General features: G+C 34.8%; 1 protein-coding gene and 1 pseudogene across 2 annotated transcripts in view; both read right to left on the bottom strand.

Annotated features, from left to right (window-relative positions):
• IPO8 (importin 8) overlaps positions 1-22,161 on the bottom strand; it is a 50,570-nt gene that overhangs the window by 9,661 nt on the left and 18,748 nt on the right. Inside the window, exons 10-20 of one of the 2 annotated variants that reach the window (XM_054591284.1) lie at positions 20,801-20,900; positions 18,336-18,412; positions 17,947-18,063; positions 17,414-17,503; positions 15,832-15,997; positions 14,707-14,867; positions 13,801-13,926; positions 10,134-10,200; positions 4,371-4,496; positions 3,367-3,464; positions 241-336 (exon numbers count right to left, since the gene is read on the bottom strand). In XM_054591284.1, coding sequence (XP_054447259.1) covers positions 241-336; positions 3,367-3,464; positions 4,371-4,496; positions 10,134-10,200; positions 13,801-13,926; positions 14,707-14,867; positions 15,832-15,997; positions 17,414-17,503; positions 17,947-18,063; positions 18,336-18,412; positions 20,801-20,900 — 1,224 coding nt within the window. The remainder of the gene's footprint in view (positions 1-240; positions 337-3,366; positions 3,465-4,370; positions 4,497-10,133; positions 10,201-13,800; positions 13,927-14,706; positions 14,868-15,831; positions 15,998-17,413; positions 17,504-17,946; positions 18,064-18,335; positions 18,413-20,800; positions 20,901-22,161) is intronic. The other variant, XM_054591286.1, reaches the window with a different exon arrangement.
• On the bottom strand, positions 5,813-8,685 carry LOC129085066 (non-histone chromosomal protein HMG-14-like; annotated as a pseudogene).

The following is a 22,161-nucleotide window of genomic DNA, read 5'->3' as shown; positions in this document are numbered from 1 at the left end:
TGCCTGATAGCTCCTTAAATTATTACATATTTTTCTGTGTATCTCTTTCTCAGCTAAAATGTATGGTACAATTTCCAAATTGCATGAGTATTTTTCTTTGTCGTTTAAATAGGATTTTCACCAGCAAGCACAAACTATAGGCTTTTTTAAATTTCCATCATAATATAAACAAACGTCAATGAGGTTTATTTAAATTTTAAATATAAACAAAAAGTAAGAGGCTTTCCACACGTATGTTACCTGATCAATCCCCCTCCCTTTGCACTGAAGAATGATGACTTCAAGAAGCTTGGCCGCATGGCATTCTGCATCTTCGCCCGCATCCCCACACAGCACCTGCCATAATCACAATGAGCTCGGCAGTGAGTGGCACTGCATAAAATTTAATCAAGTCCAAGTGAAGCAAATATCCCATAAAAAGTCAGCCATTAAAAGCATAGCGTTGCTTGCTTTTTAACTTTACCTTGCCAACCCAAAGAGGAAAAGTCAAACTAAAGTCCATCTATCTTCTTTATCTGTTCTAATTCCTCATAAAAAGTAAAAATTCACTTAACATTGGTGTAATAAAGTGGGCTATATGAGTTAATTATCTAGATAAATGAGGCTTTTTTAAATTTAATTTTGACTGTATTTTTTTCCCATTACCATTTAGCCCCCTTATACCCCCTTTCCCCCAGCAACCACCACACTGCTGTCCATGTCCAGGAGTCCTTTTTCTTTTAAAGGCACCAAAACAAAAAACAATTTAAAAAAATTTTAAAAAATTTTTAAATCTTCCTTTTAAACAATAAAACAAACCCTGTATTTTCCCAATTTATTTGAATTGTCCATATGTCTCCATTTTTTCATAATAATAATCATAATTTGATACTATACAATTTTTAAGGTTTCCCAAAGAGAGCAGAGGCTGTTTATGTTAGAAATGAGGAAAGATGGAAAAATTAACAAGACTTCACACAGAAGACAGAAAAAGAACAAACTTAATCCAAAGAATAAAGGTGAGACAGAAAATAAATATATAGACAAAAAGAGGTAACAGAGAGAAACCAAAAAGGGACTCATTGAAAAAAGACTTAATAGACAACTTTTATTTTTAAAAAAATTTTCAAAAAGCAAACAAAACAAAATAATAAAATATTAGGAATGAAAGAGATAGAAATACAAATAAAGGATAGATTAGAAATAAGAGAATACTATGGGAACCCTCTATTCCTTATTCATTTGAAAACTTAGATGAACTGGATCATTTCCTAGACAAACACAATTTAAGAAAACTGAATTAAAAAGAAATTCCAGATAAAGATGACAGATTGAGCACGCCGTTTTAATTTTCTTCCTTCCCAAAAGGCCATTAAAAAGATAATAAAGAGATTTTAGAGACAGACATTCACAAAGATAAAGGAAAGGAAAAAAAGAGACAGCTATAAAATTTTAGAAGCTAGAAAACAGATGGAAGAGTGAGTTGAATAGTAAGCAGATAACTCCAAAGCCAAGAATCAACCCTATTTACATAAATTTAAAATTCTACCTCTAGGGCCACGTATCTAGATCTGGATTCTAAATGGGAATGAGCTCCGGAACCAGAATACCTCAGTTCAAATTCCAGCTCTGCCATTTGTTAGCTGTAGTTTTAAAAAAAGCTACTTAACCTCAATCTTACTGTTCCCATCTGCAAAAGGAGGATGATAATATACCTACCTCATGGGGCTGTATGCTACAGACAGAAAAAACACCACTCCATTTTCCCAAAATTACATTTAACTTGGGTTTTTGTTGGTTGGTTTTGTTTTCCCGTCCCCACCCCCTCAAAAGGAAAAGAAACAAAATATATTTCAGTAATTTAAAAATTAGATTTTTTTAAGAGCCAGAATGCCTGGGTTCAAATCTGGTTCCAACATAGAGTGACTTAAGACAATTTCCTAAACTTCAGGCATACTGCAAACATTTGTGGTTCGGTCTCCAAAAGATTAAATAAGTTAATATGTATAAAGTGCTTAGGAAATACCTGGTATATAGTAAGGGTTCAATTACTATTAATGATTATTAAAACCAAGAATATGAAACATTTTTACTACTTTACAAGTGTAAGTACACCATTGTGAATATTGCTTTTTTTCTCCTACTATAATACAAAGCAGCTTTAAGTTACTAGTGGAACGTGTAGGACAATTATGTTTTCTACTTGTTGCCGTCTCTTCCTTTTTTCCTCACTAGCAGCCATCTGTAACTTAGGAAAAACTGAAGAATGCCAAGTGATTATGATTTAACAAGCTGGGCTATTAGGGCTAAAGGAATCTTTAAAAGTCATGATTCTACTCCTTCAGTTTATATGTGATGTAATTTAGTGACTTCCCCAAATCTCCCAGGGTCTTCTTAACTGAACCGAGACCTAAATCAGACAACGCTGGTTCGGCTCTCTCAACAGGCCCACTCCCTTCCAGGGAGGAAAACAGGTCATACGCTACTGTTCTGCTCCCAACTCCAAGGCCAAACTTTTAGGTCTGGCAATTTCAGCTTTCTAAACTCTGCCAGCTGTATGCAATACAGTTTTATATTTATGCATGTACATACTGCATATTCACCTACAGAAGGGAAGTATTATTTACAGTCATTAGTGATTCTAAGATATAACTAATAGAAGGCCAAATGTAACCTGTGACAAAGATAACACAGTAGACAATCGTGTTTGTGCATAAATATAACAGTTGCCATTATGTAGCTAGTAAGTTATCCTGGACTAAATGATGCTGGTTTTCCAACAGTTCCAGCTTTTTGTCTTATATTATTTATGGTCCAATTACCTGTATCTATGACTTCCAATACATAAAGTAAAAGAAACTAAATTAAAGTCAATTTAAAGAAAAATCAATAACTGACCAACTGTGTGGTTATTTTCCTAGCACTTTTCTTCAATCAAGTATCAAATTTGCATTTTTGAAAGAAACAAACAAAAGAAAATCCTTTACCTCTGAATATTATAAAGTACACATCTATAAAAGTGGCAAACATTCTTAAGCACAACACACCATATGAAATTTTCAAATTACAAGTCCAAATTCCATTTTAAAAACACAAAATAGCAAATATATGTTGATGAAGGCAATACAGAAGAACTACCATATTTTGCCATGTATAATGCACACTTTTTGCCCAATTTTTTAAGGTAAAAATAAGGATGCACATTATACATAAGTATAATGATTACATACTATGGGTTTAATAGTCCCATGTATAATGCACACAAAAATGCAGGTGCACATTATACATGGAAGCATATTATACACGACGAAATACGGTAAATGTGTAAGAAACAAATAGAAAGAGTAAAACACTCAACACTACAATAGCTGATTAGGGCATGCTTACCTTTCTACACATTGTGAAAAGTATTTCTAAATGCTTTGGATTTGATAGTAAAGTGTTTGTATCTATTGTCACATAATTATGCAGGAGAGGCATCATGTCTGAAAAAAAATTTCAAAATCCCAATGAGACTTGAGTAACAGGAGTAGAAATAAATTATTGCCACCTAAACCACATTTCTGCTGCACCTACACTTTTACTATAAGGGAAGATTACTATCTTCCAAAATGCTAGCAAGAATAAGGCCAAATCTGCCCTATTTATAGGTGAAGAATATCAGAGAGAATGAAACACTCATCATTTGATGTACTGATTGTTCTGAATATTCTTTTCTCCATAGCAATTACTACACATATTTTATCTAACATATCTAACATATCTAACATACTACATATTTTCTTGCTTATCTGCATTTCCATACCTTCCCCTCTCCCCCAACTAGAATGAAAACGTAAAAAAAACAAGGGCTATTTTGTTTACTGCTGCATTGTTGAGATTAGAACAGTGCTTGGAATATAGTCAATATTCAGAAAATATTCATTGAACCATGGCTGGTGTGGCTCAGTGGACTGAGTACTAGCCTGCGAACCAAATGTTGACAGGTTCAATTCCCAGTCAAGGCACATGCCTGGGTTGCAGGGCAGGTCCCCAGTAGGGGGCGCATGAGAGGCAACCACATATTGATATTTCTCTCCCTCTTTCCCTGTCTCCCACTCTCTCTAAAAATAAATAAGTAAAATCTTTTTTTAAAGGGAAAGAAAATATTAATTGAATTGCTCTGATTGCAAACTAATTTAAGATACAATAGGAAACACAGGCTCCCTCTTACTGCTTATATTCCTGAGGCAGAAAATCACGGCCAGAACAGCCCCATCCTTTGCTCATCAGGGAAATAACAACAATTATTTTCTGATTAGTGCTGAAATCGTCTATGTCTTTATTCAAAGTGTCAAATGAAATAATATGTAGACACAAAAAGCAAAAATGTTACATGATCAAAACCATACCTGTAAAGTATTCAAAACAATCCTGCTGAAAAACCTCGTATAATATACCTAGAAGCTGCCACATTTGAGGGGAAATACCATGGCAGGTTAAACTATAGGCCAGTGAAAGAATTTCTTCATAGAATTCTAGAAAGAAGAGAATCTTTAGTTAGAATGCTAGGAAATAGCAAAATTAAACACAAAGAGCACACAGGAGCATTTAGACTATACACTCACACATTTACCCTTACAGCTAATGCAACCCCTTCTCGGCGTTTGCATCTTCAGCTACATGTATTTGCCCCCTTCAATTTCTTACCAAGATCTGTGCCAACTCAACAAGACAAAGGTTTTCTTTTACCAAACTTAGTAGTACTGAGTATTTTGTAATATATAAAATATAGTTTATGCTTATAAAACTATAATAGAAATGGATACAAGAAGGAACAGATTATTTGTGTATCTCTCATGCACAGGATTTTAAATTTACAAGTAATTAATATTCTTTGAAGAGTTTAATAAGCTAGGCTAAAATATCTGCCTGTCTCAAATGTTTTTACAAACTATACACTGGACAGTATTTTGTAAATTTACATAACTTGTAAAATTTATATAGTATTTTTCAATCTACCAAGACAATTACACCCATTATAAAGCAGCAGAGCCCAAAGGGAATGTTCTTGTATTTGCACATATATTTATTATAACAATAAGTCAAAAGGGAATTATATCTAAACATACAATCAGAAAACACCAGCTTCAATGTAAAAATTTCTAATTAAATCCTACCATGTCACTAAGCAAAAAAGTCCAACTTCAATTTTTTTCCCTCTTACTAAAAAAAACTAATATTCACCCTGGAAGCTTGAATAAAGTTTTCCTTTTTCTATAACATTATTTAAAACAATATATTCAAAAGCTAGTAATGCAGATATCTGCCTTACTGAAAGCAAAGTAAGAGGGTAAATCACAGACACTAGGAAATAATTTATGTAAGACAATCATTTGAAAAACAACAAATTATCTGAATGTAAAATTTCCTGAAGTTCTGTTCATCACCCCACCCTGGAAGATGAAAAAAGGAGAGCAAATGCCTCCTCCTAACGTGAAGCTTAAAGACAGAAAAGAGGCACTGGCTGGTGAGGCTCAGTGGATTGAGCACCAGCCTGAGAACCAAGGGGTCCCTGGTGAGATCCCCAGACACAGCACATGCCTGGGTTGCAGGCCAGGTCCCCATAGGGGGCACTCAAAAGGCAACTACACATTGATTTTTCTCTCCCTCTCTTTCTCCCTCCTTTCACCTCTCTAAAAATAAATAAATAAAATCTAAAAAAAGGAAGAAAAGAGGCCCAATATTTCCTTTCACACTCTTGAAACCACAGCATGGGCGTATGACCTGGCCACTCAGATGCTCAAGACCAGGCCTTTGAAACTTGAGGGTAAAACTGGAAGGCACGAAGCTGTTACAGATGATTTTCCGCGGCTGTGTTGGAGTCCAGACTGTGATGGGCAGCAGCCCAGGACGCAGTGTTGACAAACGCATCTCTGGCCTTCTAAGTAGACAATTTATATGGCAGAATCCTGGCTGGCTCTACCCAACTCCAGCTTTCCTGCTGATTCCATAAGCTACCAAATAGCCTTCCCCTAAATTCCATGTATGCTTAAATTGACCAGAAGTTATTTCAATCATTCTCAATCCATAAGACTAACTTTTAACGTAGGATGGTTTTATTAAGTTGGACCTCCTGCATATGATAAAGCACTTAAAGCAGTAATAGCTAAGCCTGGCTACTAGTAAATAAAATTTTATGAGGAAATCAGCAACAAAAACAGGCAGAGTGGGGAGAGAAAGTGGAATAATGGAAAGAGACTGGACATGGACAGAACATGGTTGGATTGCTATGGCTGGGATCCTGGAATGACAGATTCACTCTATGACATCTTCTAGAACAGTATTTTTTTTTTTCTAAATCTGAGATCTACTATGGCCAAATATTGGTTCAAAAAGGGCAACTATCATTAAATGAATCAGAGCTAAAACATAAGAGAGATTACCCATCACCCTGGGACTTGGAAGGGAAAGGTGATTCGAACCATGGTTTTCTCCTCTGCCCTCTGCACCCAAGAAAGAGGCCCCTTTCCTTTTCTTAACATCCTCATGTCATAATTGTTCAAATCAGATGTTGGTACAGGTAGATCACAGAAGGTTGGGATCAACTATTTCCATTTGCCTTACTTCACAGTTTTCCTCCTCAAGATTACTTTAAATTTAAATGGAGAATTTTCAGTTACCATCTCTTCCTTAAGTAAGGACATAAGAGAACATATTCTTTTTAAGCTTATCACCTTCCCAATTTTAACATCTTCTCCAATGACAATAATATTTCAAGATCCTGAAAAGTACAGATGAGTAATCACAAAATAACTCTTGCTGCTACCTAGAAGAAAAGCAAGTATTTGTAATTCTAGAACATGTAAGCAATTAAAAGATTTAACAACTTCTCTACCTTGCCCTGGCTGGTGTGGCTCAGTGGATGGAGCTCCGGCCTGCGAACCAAAGGGTCCTAGTTCCATTCCCAGTCAGGGCACATGCCTGGGTTGCAGGCCAGGTCCCCAGTAGGGGGCACACATGAGGCAACCACACACTGATGTTTCTCTCCCTCTCATTCTCCCTCCTTTCCCCTCTCTCTAAAAATACATAAACAAAATCTTTAAAAGCTTCTCTACCTCCCTTTGTAAATGCATTTTAATTTTTTTTCTTTCATAACTGAGACTGTATTGGTTGTTTTGAGGCTAAGTACACAGACATCTAAATTTGCACACAATTCTTAACATATGTACCACATACCTAAAATGTCACATAGTTGTGGTTCTTTCCTAAACAGTGACTCCAGTGACTTTCCAGCTGAAAATATGAAGGCTAATTTTCCTTAATAGAGTTTCAAGTACCAAAGCTTTGAATGTTGACATGCTGTTATATCAAAGTCCCACTAATTCAAAATTTAATATCATATGCTCTACATAATCAAATTTCCAATCTTTCATAGCACATTAACAAAGTAGCTAGGAAAACTAGATCATCACACCTAAAATGTTACAGAGTGCATAAAGTTCTGACAGAGAGAACCAAAATCAAGGTGTGATTTTTCTTTCGTAGACAATTCTACCAAAAACATGGGAATAGAAGCAATTTAAAATGTTCAAGACATATTAAATGCACGACTGACTCCAAATTTCCACTTCATATACTTTGTATTATAGGATATAAACTGCCCCATCTATGGACTGTTAGCTGACATCCAAGATAATCAATACCTCCCATACTTAATGTCCCACTATTTTCTTGTTGTATAAAAAAATAAACCAGCGGTAAATAATTTCATCTCTTAAAAAAAAAAAAAAAGCATTCACACCTAAAAATGGAATGAGATTGAATTTCCTTCTCCTTAAAGATGATTCTAGAGCTACAAGAACTTGCATTTATAAAATACTTGATAAACATATTCCTCTGGATTGTGTAAGAAGGGAGACAGGAACCACTGATAAGACATGGTACATGGCATTCATCACACATGGCTTCCTTCTCTCCTGCCTCAACAGAGGCTGGACTCTTGTTTTTAATCTCTCCATTTTAACTTCCTAATGAGCCACTTCAGCCTGTTTTCCCTTTGCTCCACTTTCCCCTTTTGTGTGCATTTTCTGTCCACAGGTTTATCTTTTCCTGCCACCTTTTCCTGCTTTGTTTCCACTTTGCAAGAGCAGGTTTGGCGGGCAACCCTGCTGATCTCCTCTTGGGCTCCTCCTCCGCCACCCCCTCGGCGGAACTATCCTCCCTCTTGGGCATCATGGCGGCGGAAGCCTTCGCAAACCCAGCTGCCTGGCTGCCGCTGCTTCTCCAGCTCGTAAGTAGGTAATACTTTCCTATCTCTTATCTGTGTCTTAGTATAATACTCAAATAGCTCCAAAACAGTTGTCCCCCCTTATCCATAGTTTCGCTTTCCATGGTTTCAGTTACCTGCAGTCAACTGCAGTCCAAAAATATTAAATGGAAAATTCCAAAAATAAACAATACATAAGTTTTAAATTACACGCTGTTCTGAGTAGCATGATGAAATTTCACACCATCCCCTTCTGTCCTGCTGGGGGACATGAATCATCCTTTCGTCCAGAGCATCCATGCTGTGTATACTACCCACCCACGGGCAGTAGCCCTGCTGAATATCAGATTGACTGTCGCAGCTTCACTGTGCTTGCGTTCCATATTAATGGCCTTATTTTACTTAATAACAGCCCCAAAGCCATTCACATAGCTTTTATTACAGTATATTGTTATAATTGTTCTATTATTGTTGTTGTTAATCTCTTACTGTGCCTAACTTATAAATTGAACTTTATCATAAGTGTGCATGTACAGAAAAATACAGTTACATATAGGGTTTGGCAGTATCCACAGTTTCAGGCATCCACTGAGGGTCTTAGAAGTATCCCCCAAGGATAAGTAATAGTGTTACTTATCCTTATTTTGCTTTATACAAATTGATGCTTTGCTACAAAGTAAAAGTTGACCTTGAGTGCACTAAGAAGTTAAAGACTCTAATCATGTCACATAAATCACTCTGTTTATTTGTTTAACATTTCCATTAAGAATTCCTTTTGTTTCTGCAATAGCCAGGGCTTAAAAATTCATCACCTAATTTCCTACAATTACTAGTGACTGTTCTTTTCTGGCTACAGGATTATGTTATCTGTTTTGCATTTGCTCTAGTAAGAAAGTAAAGAAGGGCACTTGCATTCAGGGATCATACTAATAGAAAACACCTCCACATTACTGTTTCACCTGCATGAGAATCACCTGGAATATTCAGTAAAAATCCAGATTCCTGGGCACTGCCTCAAATTAAGAATCAGAATCTCCAGGGATAGAGTCCAGGAATCTTCACTTCAACAAGCTCCTTAAGTGATTCTTATGCATACCAAAGTTTGAGAACCACTGCTTTACAGCAATGACTTCAAAAATAAGGAGCATGTGCCCTAGGTAGTGTGCAAGATAACCCACTAAAAGGAGAGAAGAATGTACTAGAACACTTTTAATCTCATCCTTTTACATTTCTATTTTTATGTATGTAAATGTAGTAAGTAACATACACATATTGCCTAATAGTACATATTCAAATATTATCCATATATATTAGAAGTACATGCTCAGGTTTGGCAATAACTTGCTCTTAAGCAGTAACATGCTTTTCTTGCATCTTTCTAGCTGTGTACCATACAGGGCGCATCTCCCTCAAGCTCAAATTCTTTGGGGATAGCATCTTCAAAAGGCTTGGATATATGGAAAAGTAACCTCCTCTACAAATTTCTATCAGTTTATAATATCCAGCATAGTTACTAATTTTATTCAGAAGTCAGGCACTACAACAGATAGAGCAATTAAGTCACACTTCTGATAAGACATGCCCATCATTTCATAATTTTCAATCCCAGATTAAAGTAACCTCACCTGAACCCCATCATCCTAGTTCTTGGTTTCTAAAAATACAAAATTTAAAATTCTCTGCCCTTCAAAAATTCTAAGGCCAAAAGTTCTTAATTGGATGTGTTAAATTTCTCTCTAAATAAAAATACAGATATTAGAAAGTATATCCAAAAATTGAAGAGAACACCATTATCTTTTTCTCAAAATCATCCATCTTCTTGAATTTAAAGGGCTAAAAATGAACTGAAGTTCATCAGATTTTTTTAAATTCTCAATTCACATTTTTATTCAACCCTTAAACTTACCAATTACATGTTTCTGTAAAACGAGATCAATGATCCGTAGACAGATATTCTCTAACTGCTGAGTAACCTAAAGATAAGTTTTAAACAGTTTAAAATTCATCATAACCCTTAATCTATAAATTTATAATTATCCCAATAAAAATACCAACAGGGCTTCTCTGAGAGAAGCTGACAAGTTAATTCTAAACTTCATGTGAAAAGTTAAACATGCAAGAATACCAGAAAATTCTGAAAAATAAACCACTGATGGAAATGATAATTAAATCCATAATAAAATTAGGAATTAAACTAGCTACTTACCTCATATTTTATACCAAAATAAATTCCTAATAGATCAAAGATTTCAAGGTTAAAACTTTAGATGTGAGAAATGCTAGAAGATATAGAAAGAATTGTATATAATCCTAAAGAAGGAAAATGACTCAAAGCCCAGAAACCAGAAATAAATATATTGAGTCATTTGGTATCAAAAATTAAAAATGCCACAGTGGCTGGTGGCTCAGTGGACTGAGTGCTGGCCTGTGAACCACAAGGTCGCCAGTTTGATTCCCAGTCAGGGCACATGCCTGGGTTGTGGGCCAGGTCCCAGTAAGAGGGCACAGAAGAGGCAACCACACATTGATGTTTTTCTCCCTCTCTTTCTCCCTTCTTTCCCCTCTCTCTAAAAATAAAAATAAATAAAATCTTTTAAAAAATAACTTTATAAAAAAATTTGAAAATGTCTGCAGAGAGCAAGGAGAAGTCAGAAATAAATGAAAAATTGAGGAAAATATTTTCAAATGATATCACAAAGATAAAATTTTCCTCACATGAAATTGTATCAACAAAAAGAAAGGCAAAGAGTATAAAAAAGAAATATAAATGGACCTTGATCTTATAAAAAAATGTTTAATACATAGTAAGAGTACAAATTCTAAGTACAGGATTAACACTTTTCACCTATCAGACTGGTAATGATCTAAAAGTAGAGACTTTAGTCCTGGTGGAGTGGCCCAGTTGGTATAATCATCGGCCCGTATACCAAAGGGTTTCGGGTTTGATTACTGGTCGGGGCACATGCCTAAGATGTAGGTTTGATCCCAGGTTGGGATGCATGCGGGAGGCAACCAATCGATGTTTCTCTCTCCTGCTCTCTCTCTAAAATCAATAAATAGATCCTCAGGCAAGGATTAAAAAAAAAAGATAGGGATTTACATCGATTTAGGACAACCTAAATGTCCACTCAACAAGAGATAATTAAATTCATTAACAAGGGATTGGTTAAATAAATTTGTTATATCATACAAAAAGATACTATGCTACTATTAAAACTATGTAACTTTAATGACAATATGGAATAATCATAGAGAAATATTAAGTAAAAAATGGCAGATGAAAACTGTATGCTATCATTTTCATTACAGAAAAATGCACATACTCCACTCACTTTTTGCCTGGGTATTACAATAGAAAAGTCTCTGGAAAGACAGAAAAGCCTGGTAAAGGAGCGACCTCCTTGCAAGGAGAATCAGATGACTGCGGAGCCCAGTGAGGAGGTGAAATTTCACTGAATACCTTTTCACACCTTTGAATTTTCAATATATGTTTGTACTAAACAGTTTTTAAATAAGAAAATTAAAATCCATTAGAGGTTACATTTTCCATCTAAGTATCCTATTTCAACTTGCACAAGTAGCTTAAACAATTGTCTTTAAGTTTAAATAATCCAAAATTTCCCAGTTTAAAAATCTGTCAATATATTTAAAACCATTAAGCAAAAATACATATGCTTAAGATACATTTTTAGACTTTTAATTGTGCTCTTCACACATTATTTGTACATGTATTCATACATGTGTGATTTTCCCCTTTGAGAAAGTAATGTTTTCAAAGTTTGCTTTTAACAAGCTAAAATTTAAAATCATAGGACAAGCAATCAGGAGACAATATTTCAGTCCTTGTTTTGCCCCTAATTATCTATGACAGCAATTTTCAACAAGTGTGTCACATGGACTTTTAAAACATGCAGCATCTGACTATTTAGTCAGGGGCACTGACCTCTTTCCCTTAGATTGTCAAATTTAAAAAAAACAACAACAGCCAACACAACAATAGCTGTCCAGTGTCAATGAATCAAAATTTTACCTATTTTTTGGTAAGATTGCCAAAAAAATATATTTTTTGGTGTGCTGCAGAATTTTAGTAACTAGTTTGTGTGTGCCATGAGAGAAAAAGGCTGAAAATCATTAATCTGTGACTTTGGAAAAGCCAATTAGCTGAAGGCTTTAAGTTTTTCATCTTTAAGTAAGGAAGCTGGGTTTGATTAGTGCTCTCAGTGTTAGCCCTTGCTTCCCCTTGATAATCAGAGTAAGTTCACATGCTCCTTTAACTTCACTTGCAATTCAAAATAAATTTAATATCAAGAGCAAAAAAAATTAAAACAAAAATATAAAATGCTATTTTGTTTTTAAAACAATCCCGCCGCTCATTCTACTATTGGCCATCCTCCCTCCGCACACACACTCGGGAAAACTCGACTAGGCGATTTCTCAGGTCTCTTCAATTTTAAAATGCAAGTTCTACATATAAGGTGAAAGAATTACCCTTATATATACTGTTATAATTTAATTTGGAACACCTCTCTGTTCCGAAGAGGGCCATACAGTTTCAAAAGGATACAAAACTAAAATAATGAATGTGGAAATTGAAATTCACATTAAACCTTTTAGGTGAAGGAAGGCCAGCCTAGGAGGAGAATATCAAACCATTTTTAAGGATTTGGTAATCTTGCATTGCTTTGTGATAAACACAGGACAAATCCACAGCCACGGTGTTTAACAATGCTATTTAAAGAAATGGCACCTGCTTCCTAAGTCCTCGCTGTATAAAGCAAGAGCTGCCCTCATAACCAAACAAGTCAACTGAGCTCATAGAAGTAGAAAACACAAATCTAATTAGAACTAAGGAAAAGTTATGGGATCCCTGGGGAGGAAAGCAGCAGATTTTAGGTGGGAATAAACTAATACCTTATCAGAACGGTTTGACTGCAAACCCCAAACTTAGTGGCCATGAACAAGTCCCTTGATACTACCTGCACCTTGTTTCTCACTTCTGCAAGAGGAGACTGCCATCACCTGCTCCATCTAACTCAGGGTGAGGTGGATAAGAGTCTAGCCAACGGATGTGAAAGCACCGGATGACGGTCTCCACAATTCTTATCCCAAAATTGCTCTGGAATTCAGTTTAGGAAAAATTATGTTTTAAGCTCTTCTTCCCTCCCATCTCACAATATTTGTTATATCAGAATTTTGTTCCATTATTTAATATTTGCCACTGTGACTGAATGGCTATCACTCTCTACCAAGAAGACTAGACTATGGATTCCAGGAGAGCTCATATCTTATTCAATTTGGTATTCCCTAAAAACCTAGCCTGGCACACAGCAGATGTGACACACTGAACTTATTTCAGTTCAAAACAAAAGGACACCGTATATACTTTATAACTGAATGTAATATTTCCCCTCAATCATTTTAATATGTCTTTAAAATTTGGGGATAATTTTTATAATTAGCAACCTAACTCAATACCAATTTAAAAGTCATGACTTTAAAATGTGTGCCCATTGACCATACAAATTTCAGTTAATGTTACTATAATGACAAAATAAAACACAAAGAAATCCCACCTCTTTATGATCTTCAACAACTGTCAAGATAGTATCAATGGTGTGTAAAATCCCCATGGCCATCACTGTTTTGTCTTCGACTTCTTCATATTCATCACTCTGAAGAACTTTGCCAAATATCTCCGCCTATGAAAATAACATAAGCACACTCAACAATCGAGACCGTTATACCCACTCCTCACTATTATAAGTGAGCAAAGAGCAGTGTCACACACATAAATGTCAGCAAAGTTATGATGCACTTTGCTGAGTGATCAATGACAGAACCTGTTACATTTTAAACCTAGCCATTTTTTTCCTTATCTAGTCACTGGAGTGGAATATACATTAGCTATTACAATCAGATAGCTAATATTTAACTTCTGGTTGTCATTAAACAAATAAGTCTAAAATCTAGTAATACTCAAATGAAAAATTTGATAGAAGGTTTAGAAAACAAAGTCAAGGAGTCACCTAGAAAAAGAAACAAAAAGAACTGACACAGAAGACAGGAGAGAAAGGTAAGGGAATCAGAAACTCACTCCTGGCCCAATATTCTACATCAGAACTATAGCATAGAAAAAAATAACAGGGAAAAATTCATCAAAGAAGTAACAGAAGAAATTGCCTAAAACTGAAGAAAATAAGTTTCATGATTCAAAGCCCAGAAAGTGAAAATTTAAAAGGCTCACATTAAGGCAAATCATTATGAAACTTCAGAATATTATAGATGAAAGGAAGTCATCTTAAATGTTATTAGATTTAAATCTAATTAAATATAGAAATTAACTTTCAAGGTTAGACCAGATACTTTTATATTAACATTACAGTTACACATAAAACTGAACTCTAAATTTTGGAGTTTAATTTACTTAGATTATTCAAGGCTTTTATACCAAACTAACATAAAATTTTTCCCAGTCTTACCAATTGTTGGGTCATATCAACAGCAATTGAGGCTACTTCTTGACTGTATTCACATATCATCTTCTGGATAACATTAGTTACATCATCATTTTCTGTCTCTATAACAACATGCAATAGCTCCTGCATAATAGGCCTCACATGTGGCTTCATATATTCCTTAGCTAATGCAATAAAACAAACAAAATCACTAAAAAATTAGCCATTCACAGGTGATAAAAAGAATTACTTGCTCACAAGGTAAAGTGATACAGGATAATAGGTTCTAGACAGACATTTTCTCTGTGGTGAATAAGTTACAATGCTGAACCAAAATAATCTTCACCAATGTATCAATATCACCATGAGTAACACAGGGATAATCAGTCCGTCACAGGTAAGAAGTGTCCTGACCAAAATGCCCCACTGAGAAATTTAAATTACATGTATGTTCTGTCATTGGCATGACATGAGTATAAAAAATCATGTACATGAAACTATGCCAGTACTGAGGGTGCCCACCCCCTGCCCCACCCCACCTCTGTCCGGCCTCCTCCCCGCATGTCCTCACACAGCATTCCAAACCCCATTAAAACAGTGCTGAATTGAGGTAAAGTGAGTTCATGTTTACTTTTAAAGGTTTATTTGAACTTGAGACAGAATATTCTTCTAAACAAATAAATGAGCTATCTGTGTTATCGCTTACTAGAAATACTTGTTGCTACTTTCGGAAGTAGCAAAACCATAGAATCCTAAGGTTGTAAGCAACATTGAAGCCATCTAGCCCAAACCCCTAAATTTCAATATATGGATATCCAAGTCTTGACAAATCATATGCCTTTCCCAGGTTTATATGGCAAATTAGTAGCACAATCAAGACTAGACACCAGGTCTATTAATTCCCAGTCTACCATAATGTCCAACAATTATCAACTTGTTCCCTAATCTAAAATTTTTCTGGAAACCATAGTCAAAAAAGAACCCCTAAAAAGGTCAAGGATAAACTCCTAGTAAATTCTGAGGGGGCAGTTGAGAAATCCAAACTCTAAATCTTAAGACTTACAGAATCACCGTATTAGGGAAGCAACTGAACAAAACTATTTTAGAAAACCAGGTCCAAAACCTTCTAAAAGGTATTTTTGGCCTTACCTTGTGTCTGGTTAGAAATTAACGACTGAAGAGCAAGGGCAGCTTCGACCTTGACAGGCATCTCCTTATCTTCAATCAGGCTCTTCCTTGCTAGTTCAACTGCATTCCTTAGGTTGAGCTCATTATGAAACTTCAAAGAGCTGAATGCATGAAGTACCCAACAGGACTATGTTATAAAAAAAGTAAATAAGAAACTATTAGGATCGTGGTGTTCTGTAACAATGTCACGCATAGCTCACTAAGGAAAATACCATTAATTCTTTCAAATCCCATTTTGTTTTTGGAGGGTAGCATATAAGCCTTAGTTGCTAACTTCTGTATTTTCCAGTCATTTTATTTTTTTTTAAAAAAGGCAGTTTGATTACTTCTAAATTACCTATATGCAATAGCATTTTTCACAGGAAAAAGAAAACAGAGCCAAATTTAGGTGTTTATTTAAAAAAATAGTCCACTCTATTTCAAATATAAATTCTAGCCCCTGTGCTCCAATTGGCTTCAAGTCTGTGAACCATGTGTTGAGGAATTGAATAAATTCAGAGAACATGCCTAAAAAAAACAAAAATATCCTGTTTCTGCTTTTAATAAATACTATAATTAGTAACTAATGTATTATTTATATGTAAAAGCTACTACAAACCATGGTTTAACATTCGTTTGCCAACTTTAGAGCAAACAAATGAAATACTACTTTCCCTTACATTATAGCAAACCCCCTTTTTTCATTCACATAAGGCATGAAGAATTTTAAACCTTGTATAGACAACCAAATTTTAAACTTTTAGGCCACAGAACCATATTATTACTTTTTAAAAATTCTCTATGTGCATAAAACACAACCAACAATGATTAATTTGAATTACTAAAGACTTTTATTGAGAGAATTACAGTGTATACTCTCAAAGATGGCAGCTTATCTATAAAAATACTTGAGTGTGCTCAACATCTCTAATATACTTTTGCCCAAATATTTCTCCAGTGATAAATATCTTCTGTTTATAAAATGCTTTAGAATGTATAAAGCAATAATAACATATGCTGTGTTTAGCAAGAAATTTTTTTGTGTTGACGTAGTTATAAAGAGAAATATTAAGCTCTTGAATTAAAGTTCTATTTTTATTTCTCCATAAAGTATATTGCTTCTAAAAGTAGTATACATTTAAAACACAAATAACTTTGTGTGGATTATTATTTTCTCCACTTTACTAGGACATATGTACCTAATACACTAAAAATCATAATCAAGTTTTTAACCAAACCAGTATCCCATGTTGTTCTTGGACACTGAAAATTAATCAGTTTATTAATTTACATTGTACCATTGCTGTAACATCATCTCTCTCATTGCATGGGTTGCATATGCAGGAAGTGAGGCTAGGGTAAAAAATGAAAACAGCTGGAATTAATATCCATAAATCTATTTATTTACTAGTTTGTTCTTTATTCAGCTTACGTGACCATAAGAGACAATCTAACTGACTTCATGTCACCTTAATATGTGTCAATTTATCCAAAAACATTTAGTTCAATAATTATCTTACAAATGAACATTTTAAGATACATAATGAAAATATGGAAAACTTACTCTAGCTCGAAGATATCCCAGGTTAGACAATAATAATGGAAACACATGATTCTGCAGCAACAATTCCATTTGGTCCTTGAATAAACTCTTCTGTTAGGAAATAGAAATTAAGTTTCAACTTACCAATGTCTTTTTCACATGTAGAAATCACATCCTAATAAAGTATGTTTATTATGACTTACACTTAATATACTTCTATTTACAATTTTGTAAAATTACTTCACATACATATTGCATGTTTTAAAATGAGGCAAAAATAGTACTTTAAATATAATTTGATACTGACTGGATTTTGTAGAAACAAATAAAGTCATTTCATAGTCTTTTTTTATAGAGCAACAGTTTTATACTAAAACATTGACAAAAAAGTCAAATGTCCTTTTTAACTAAAGAAACAGGTGGCAGAAAGAATATTTACAATCAACTCAATTATATAGAAGCAGTCACTAGTTTTAAATTATCCATAACTTTCATATTCTCTCATTTGCCTGTGCTTCACAGTTTTAAGTGAATTAAATTTTAACCAAGTTAACCTTCAATAAAATATCAGCTAGGGAACCAATCACATGCAGGGCTCCATCTTTCTTCCTAGGGTCAAAGTTTGGGTCTGTCAGGATTTGATAACAGAAGGCCATCATTTTTGGCAACACCTAAAGAAACAGAAGAATCCATTTTAGCCTACATTAGCTTTCATTGTGTTACTATAACATTATACACAAAGCACAAATTTTCAGAACTAAAGCCACTTTATTGTGTTTTATCAAGCAATTATAATTAAGAACACAAAATAATACTTTGTACTTACTAGGACAGGAAAGTATTCTTACAGTGACAGATTATAACTAATAACACAGTTTTTCAATTACTAGGGTTATATTAAAGTATCAAATCAAAACAGGATTTAAAAAGAATAACTATGTACCTCTTTTCTTTTCTTTGCAGCAGTATATAAGAGAGTCTGGGCTGCTATGGTAGGAGAAGCATAATCTTCAAAAATATCTAAGATTTTAAAAGGTTAAGCCATGTTAGTAAAAATACAATTACTTCCTATAAATTTTAAACCTCATTAATCACTATTCCAAAACCAAGAAATAAAACAGTCCACATATGACCCTAGTTGACAGCATAAAAAAGCTAAGGATATATCAGTATTTTCATGCACAAAAGTATCAAACTCTACAGGTTGTCTTTTTAAACAATTATATTTAAAAAAACAATACATTTTAGGTGTATGTTTCACTGAGGACAGAAAAAGTGCTGTATCCACAGAGTTATCCATATTCTCTGTTAACCAATAAAATGTCAATTCTGTCAATCAAAACTCACAGCTCTTATTTTATTTCTAAAAACAAATACTATCTTATTTAATATGAAAAGTAAGTGAAATAATGGTAACTTTCTGAAAGCTAAACCACTACTCTGACTTTACCAAAAATCACAGGTATTGCAGAAAAGCCAAAACACTAAAAGAAGGCAATGAAAGAGACAGAAAGACATATGAAAAGATGCCCAATGTCACTAATCATCAGAGAAATGCAAATTAAAACCACTATGAGACATCACGTCACACCAGTCAGAATGGCCATCATCAATAAGGAAGGATGTGGAGAAAGGGGAACCCTCTGCACTGTTGGTGGGAAGCAAATTGGTGCAGCCACTGTGGAAAGTAGTATGGAGATACCTCAAAAAATTATAAATGGATCTGCCTTTTGACCCAGCAATCCCACTTATGGGAATACATCCAAAGGAATCCAAAACACAATTCAAAAGAACATAAACACCCCTATGTTCATTGCAGTGTTATTTACAATTGCCAAAATATGAAAGCAGCCCAAGTATCCGTCAGTAGATGAGTGAATAAAACAACGGGACATTTACACAATGGAACACTATTCAGTTGAAGAGAGAAAGAGAGGAAGGAAGGAAGGAAGGGAGGGAGGGAAGGAGGGAGGGAAAGAAAATTTTACCTTTTGTGACGGCATGGATGGACTTGGAGAACACTGTGCTAAGTGAAACAAGCAAGTCAGAGAAAGACAAATACCATGCAATTTCACTCATGTGGAATCTAATGAACAAAAATGAACTAACAAGCAAAATGGAGGCAGACTCACAGAGAATGCGCAACAGCTATAGGGGTTGGGGTTAGGGGATAGAGGGATTAAGCAAAAAGGAGAAAGGACTCACGAACATGGACAACAGTGAGGTGATTGCAGGGGGAGGCAGTATAAGGGGGACAGATGGTAATGGGAAAAAATACAATAAAAAGAAAAAGAAAAAGATAGAAGATTGGCTAATCACTCTGCTCCTAGGAAAACAAAGGCACTAGGAAGGGGAAAAACCATGCCTATGTGTAATGGTTTTTAAAAGGAAAAGGCAGAATGGAGGGATGAAGCAGATGGTAAATACCACTTCTCATTCATTTGCTTTTCCTGCACTTTGTCTCCAAGAGAAGAGGCTTTCCTTGCTTACTGCATCAAATAATACTAACACAAAGCACTGTAAAAGCAACCTAGCACCTGTACCAGTAGGCTTAACTCAGGTAGCCAGTGACCGCTGGCCCTGCAAGGGGAAGAACTGTGTTGTCACAGCACCTTTAGCATGCCCTGGGCAGTGCTAGTTTTATCAATTATTTATTCAACATTTATGGAAGACATACTAGCGCCAAACACCAGTAAAGGAATGCAGAGATGTAAAAGGAATGGAAAATGGAAAATAAAGCAAATAAATAAGATAAAACCCCTACCCTCAGATAGCTCTAAGTTGTGGGAGAAACACAGGCACACAAATAACATTTTGCTATGTTAAGTGCCTGAGTATTCCATGAAGCAATTAATTCAAACTGGGGATAAAAGGAAATGAACTCAGGCAATCTACACAGTTCAACAGCTTCCTAGAAAATCCAAACTAAAGAAAAAAATCACACCCCAGAAACTGGGCCACACAATGGGGCTACTATAGGTAGTCTCATTCCATTGTGGAATACTTAGTCTCCAGGATAAGGAGGCAAACTAAATTGGGGTACTCCTAAAATAAGCAGAAATCCAAAGGATCTCCCAGACTGAGCACAACTTGATCTATAAATGGGTATCTCCAAAGGCACAGAAAGGGGCAGTCTCTGCAGATCAGCATCACAGGAGAAAAAGTTGCAGATGGCTCCTGGCTGCTTCAGCACCCCTACGGGGGAGAAATAAAGCAGCTTTTTGTCTCTGTACCCAGGGGGTGCACTGGGTCAACAGAACATCAACCTCTCCTGAGTTGCAAAGGTTATCATACAAAGTAGAACTTTCGGAATTTAACAAAGTAATAAAATCTGTTTAAAATATAAATTTAGCTATAATATTTCAGATATCCGGGAACTAATGAGGAATAAAATCACATCTCGATTACCAAATTTCATCCGTATGTACTCATATGGGTCTTCCTGCCACAGCTCTTCATCCTCGTCTTTATAACACATCACAGAAAAAATCACATCTTCAGATATATTCTACAAAGGAAAAAAAAATGGGTATACACTATTCAAGTCTGGGGAACTCTAATAATGTATTTACTGACTGCCTTTATAATGTTAGTATAACTGTTAGGTTAATCTTTCTGTGAAACTCGCAGTGGCTAAGGTGAGGAGAGCCGGAAGCGAGAGCCTGGGGTGGGGGCGGGGACTGCGGAGGTGGGTCAAACATCAGATTGCTCTTAAACAACAGTTGAACAAAGATCTAGAGAAAGAAATGAATGTAAATGCTATTCTTTGAAGGAACAGACAGGATAATACGTTTAACTAACAAATCAGTATTAAACATACCTTGACTCCTTAAGGAAGAGAAATAAATATCAAGCAAAGGTTATATTTATTATTATATTTCTTTTTGTGAACAGATTTCCATTTCCATTTTGGTCCTAAATGTCAATCTACCAACAATATTAAAATTTTCTTTTCTTCTTCCATTTTCAAAAACCTAACTTCCTACTCTACAAATGCAGGTTCCGGAAGAAAAGAAAAAAAAACATCTGTATGTACACTGCTGCTAATGCTCTACTCCGCCTTTTGTGCTTTAACGATTACTTGTGTAAAAACAGAATCATCTCTTAAATAAATTATTTCTAAAAGAAAAAATTCAGCCTAAAAATAAAAGTTTCCTTATTTCTACATTACAGCCATGTAAAATTAAGGCCAAAGGCATCAAGTAGAAAAAATAAAATATTATCACAATTCACCTTACTTTAGAGGAACACAGTAAATAAAATGAAATCAGTATCTACTAACTGCAAAGAAATGATCCCTCTTTGATTTCAAAGATTAGATAAATATTAAGATATCCACAGAAAAAAATGTAAATGATATTACATTTCTTAAGACCTGTAATAAGATAACACTAAACAAATTCTACCCTGGACACCAAAGGCAGAGAAAAAGAATTTATTTTCCTTTTCATATACCATCTTAGAGATTACAGAATTTAAGAATTTACAGTTGAAGAGGAAAAACAAATTCAGTTCCTAACATTGTTGAATTACTCAAAATTATCTGCATGTAAATAAGAATTTATTAATGGCCCATAATTTTTCATTCTTATTTGTTCTTTAATTAAATAATAAAGTGGAAATCTATCTTTAAGTAAACAATTAAGCAAGATCAACTGAATCCAAGTCTTCCAACTCATAAAACTTGAATTCACTCTTCTCGAATACATAAACTTCCAAGCTCTTCAAATAAGATAAAGATTGTACCCATTTGTAATTATTAATGGAAA

Source organism: Pteronotus mesoamericanus, unplaced genomic scaffold (genome assembly GCF_021234165.1).
Source record: "Pteronotus mesoamericanus isolate MK-2021 breed Mesoamerican mustached bat unplaced genomic scaffold, CSHL_Meso_final scaffold_21, whole genome shotgun sequence".
Taxonomy (NCBI): Eukaryota; Metazoa; Chordata; class Mammalia; order Chiroptera; family Mormoopidae; genus Pteronotus; species Pteronotus mesoamericanus.
Note: the sequence above shows the minus strand (reverse complement) of the source record. Positions and strands in the feature narration are given on the sequence as shown.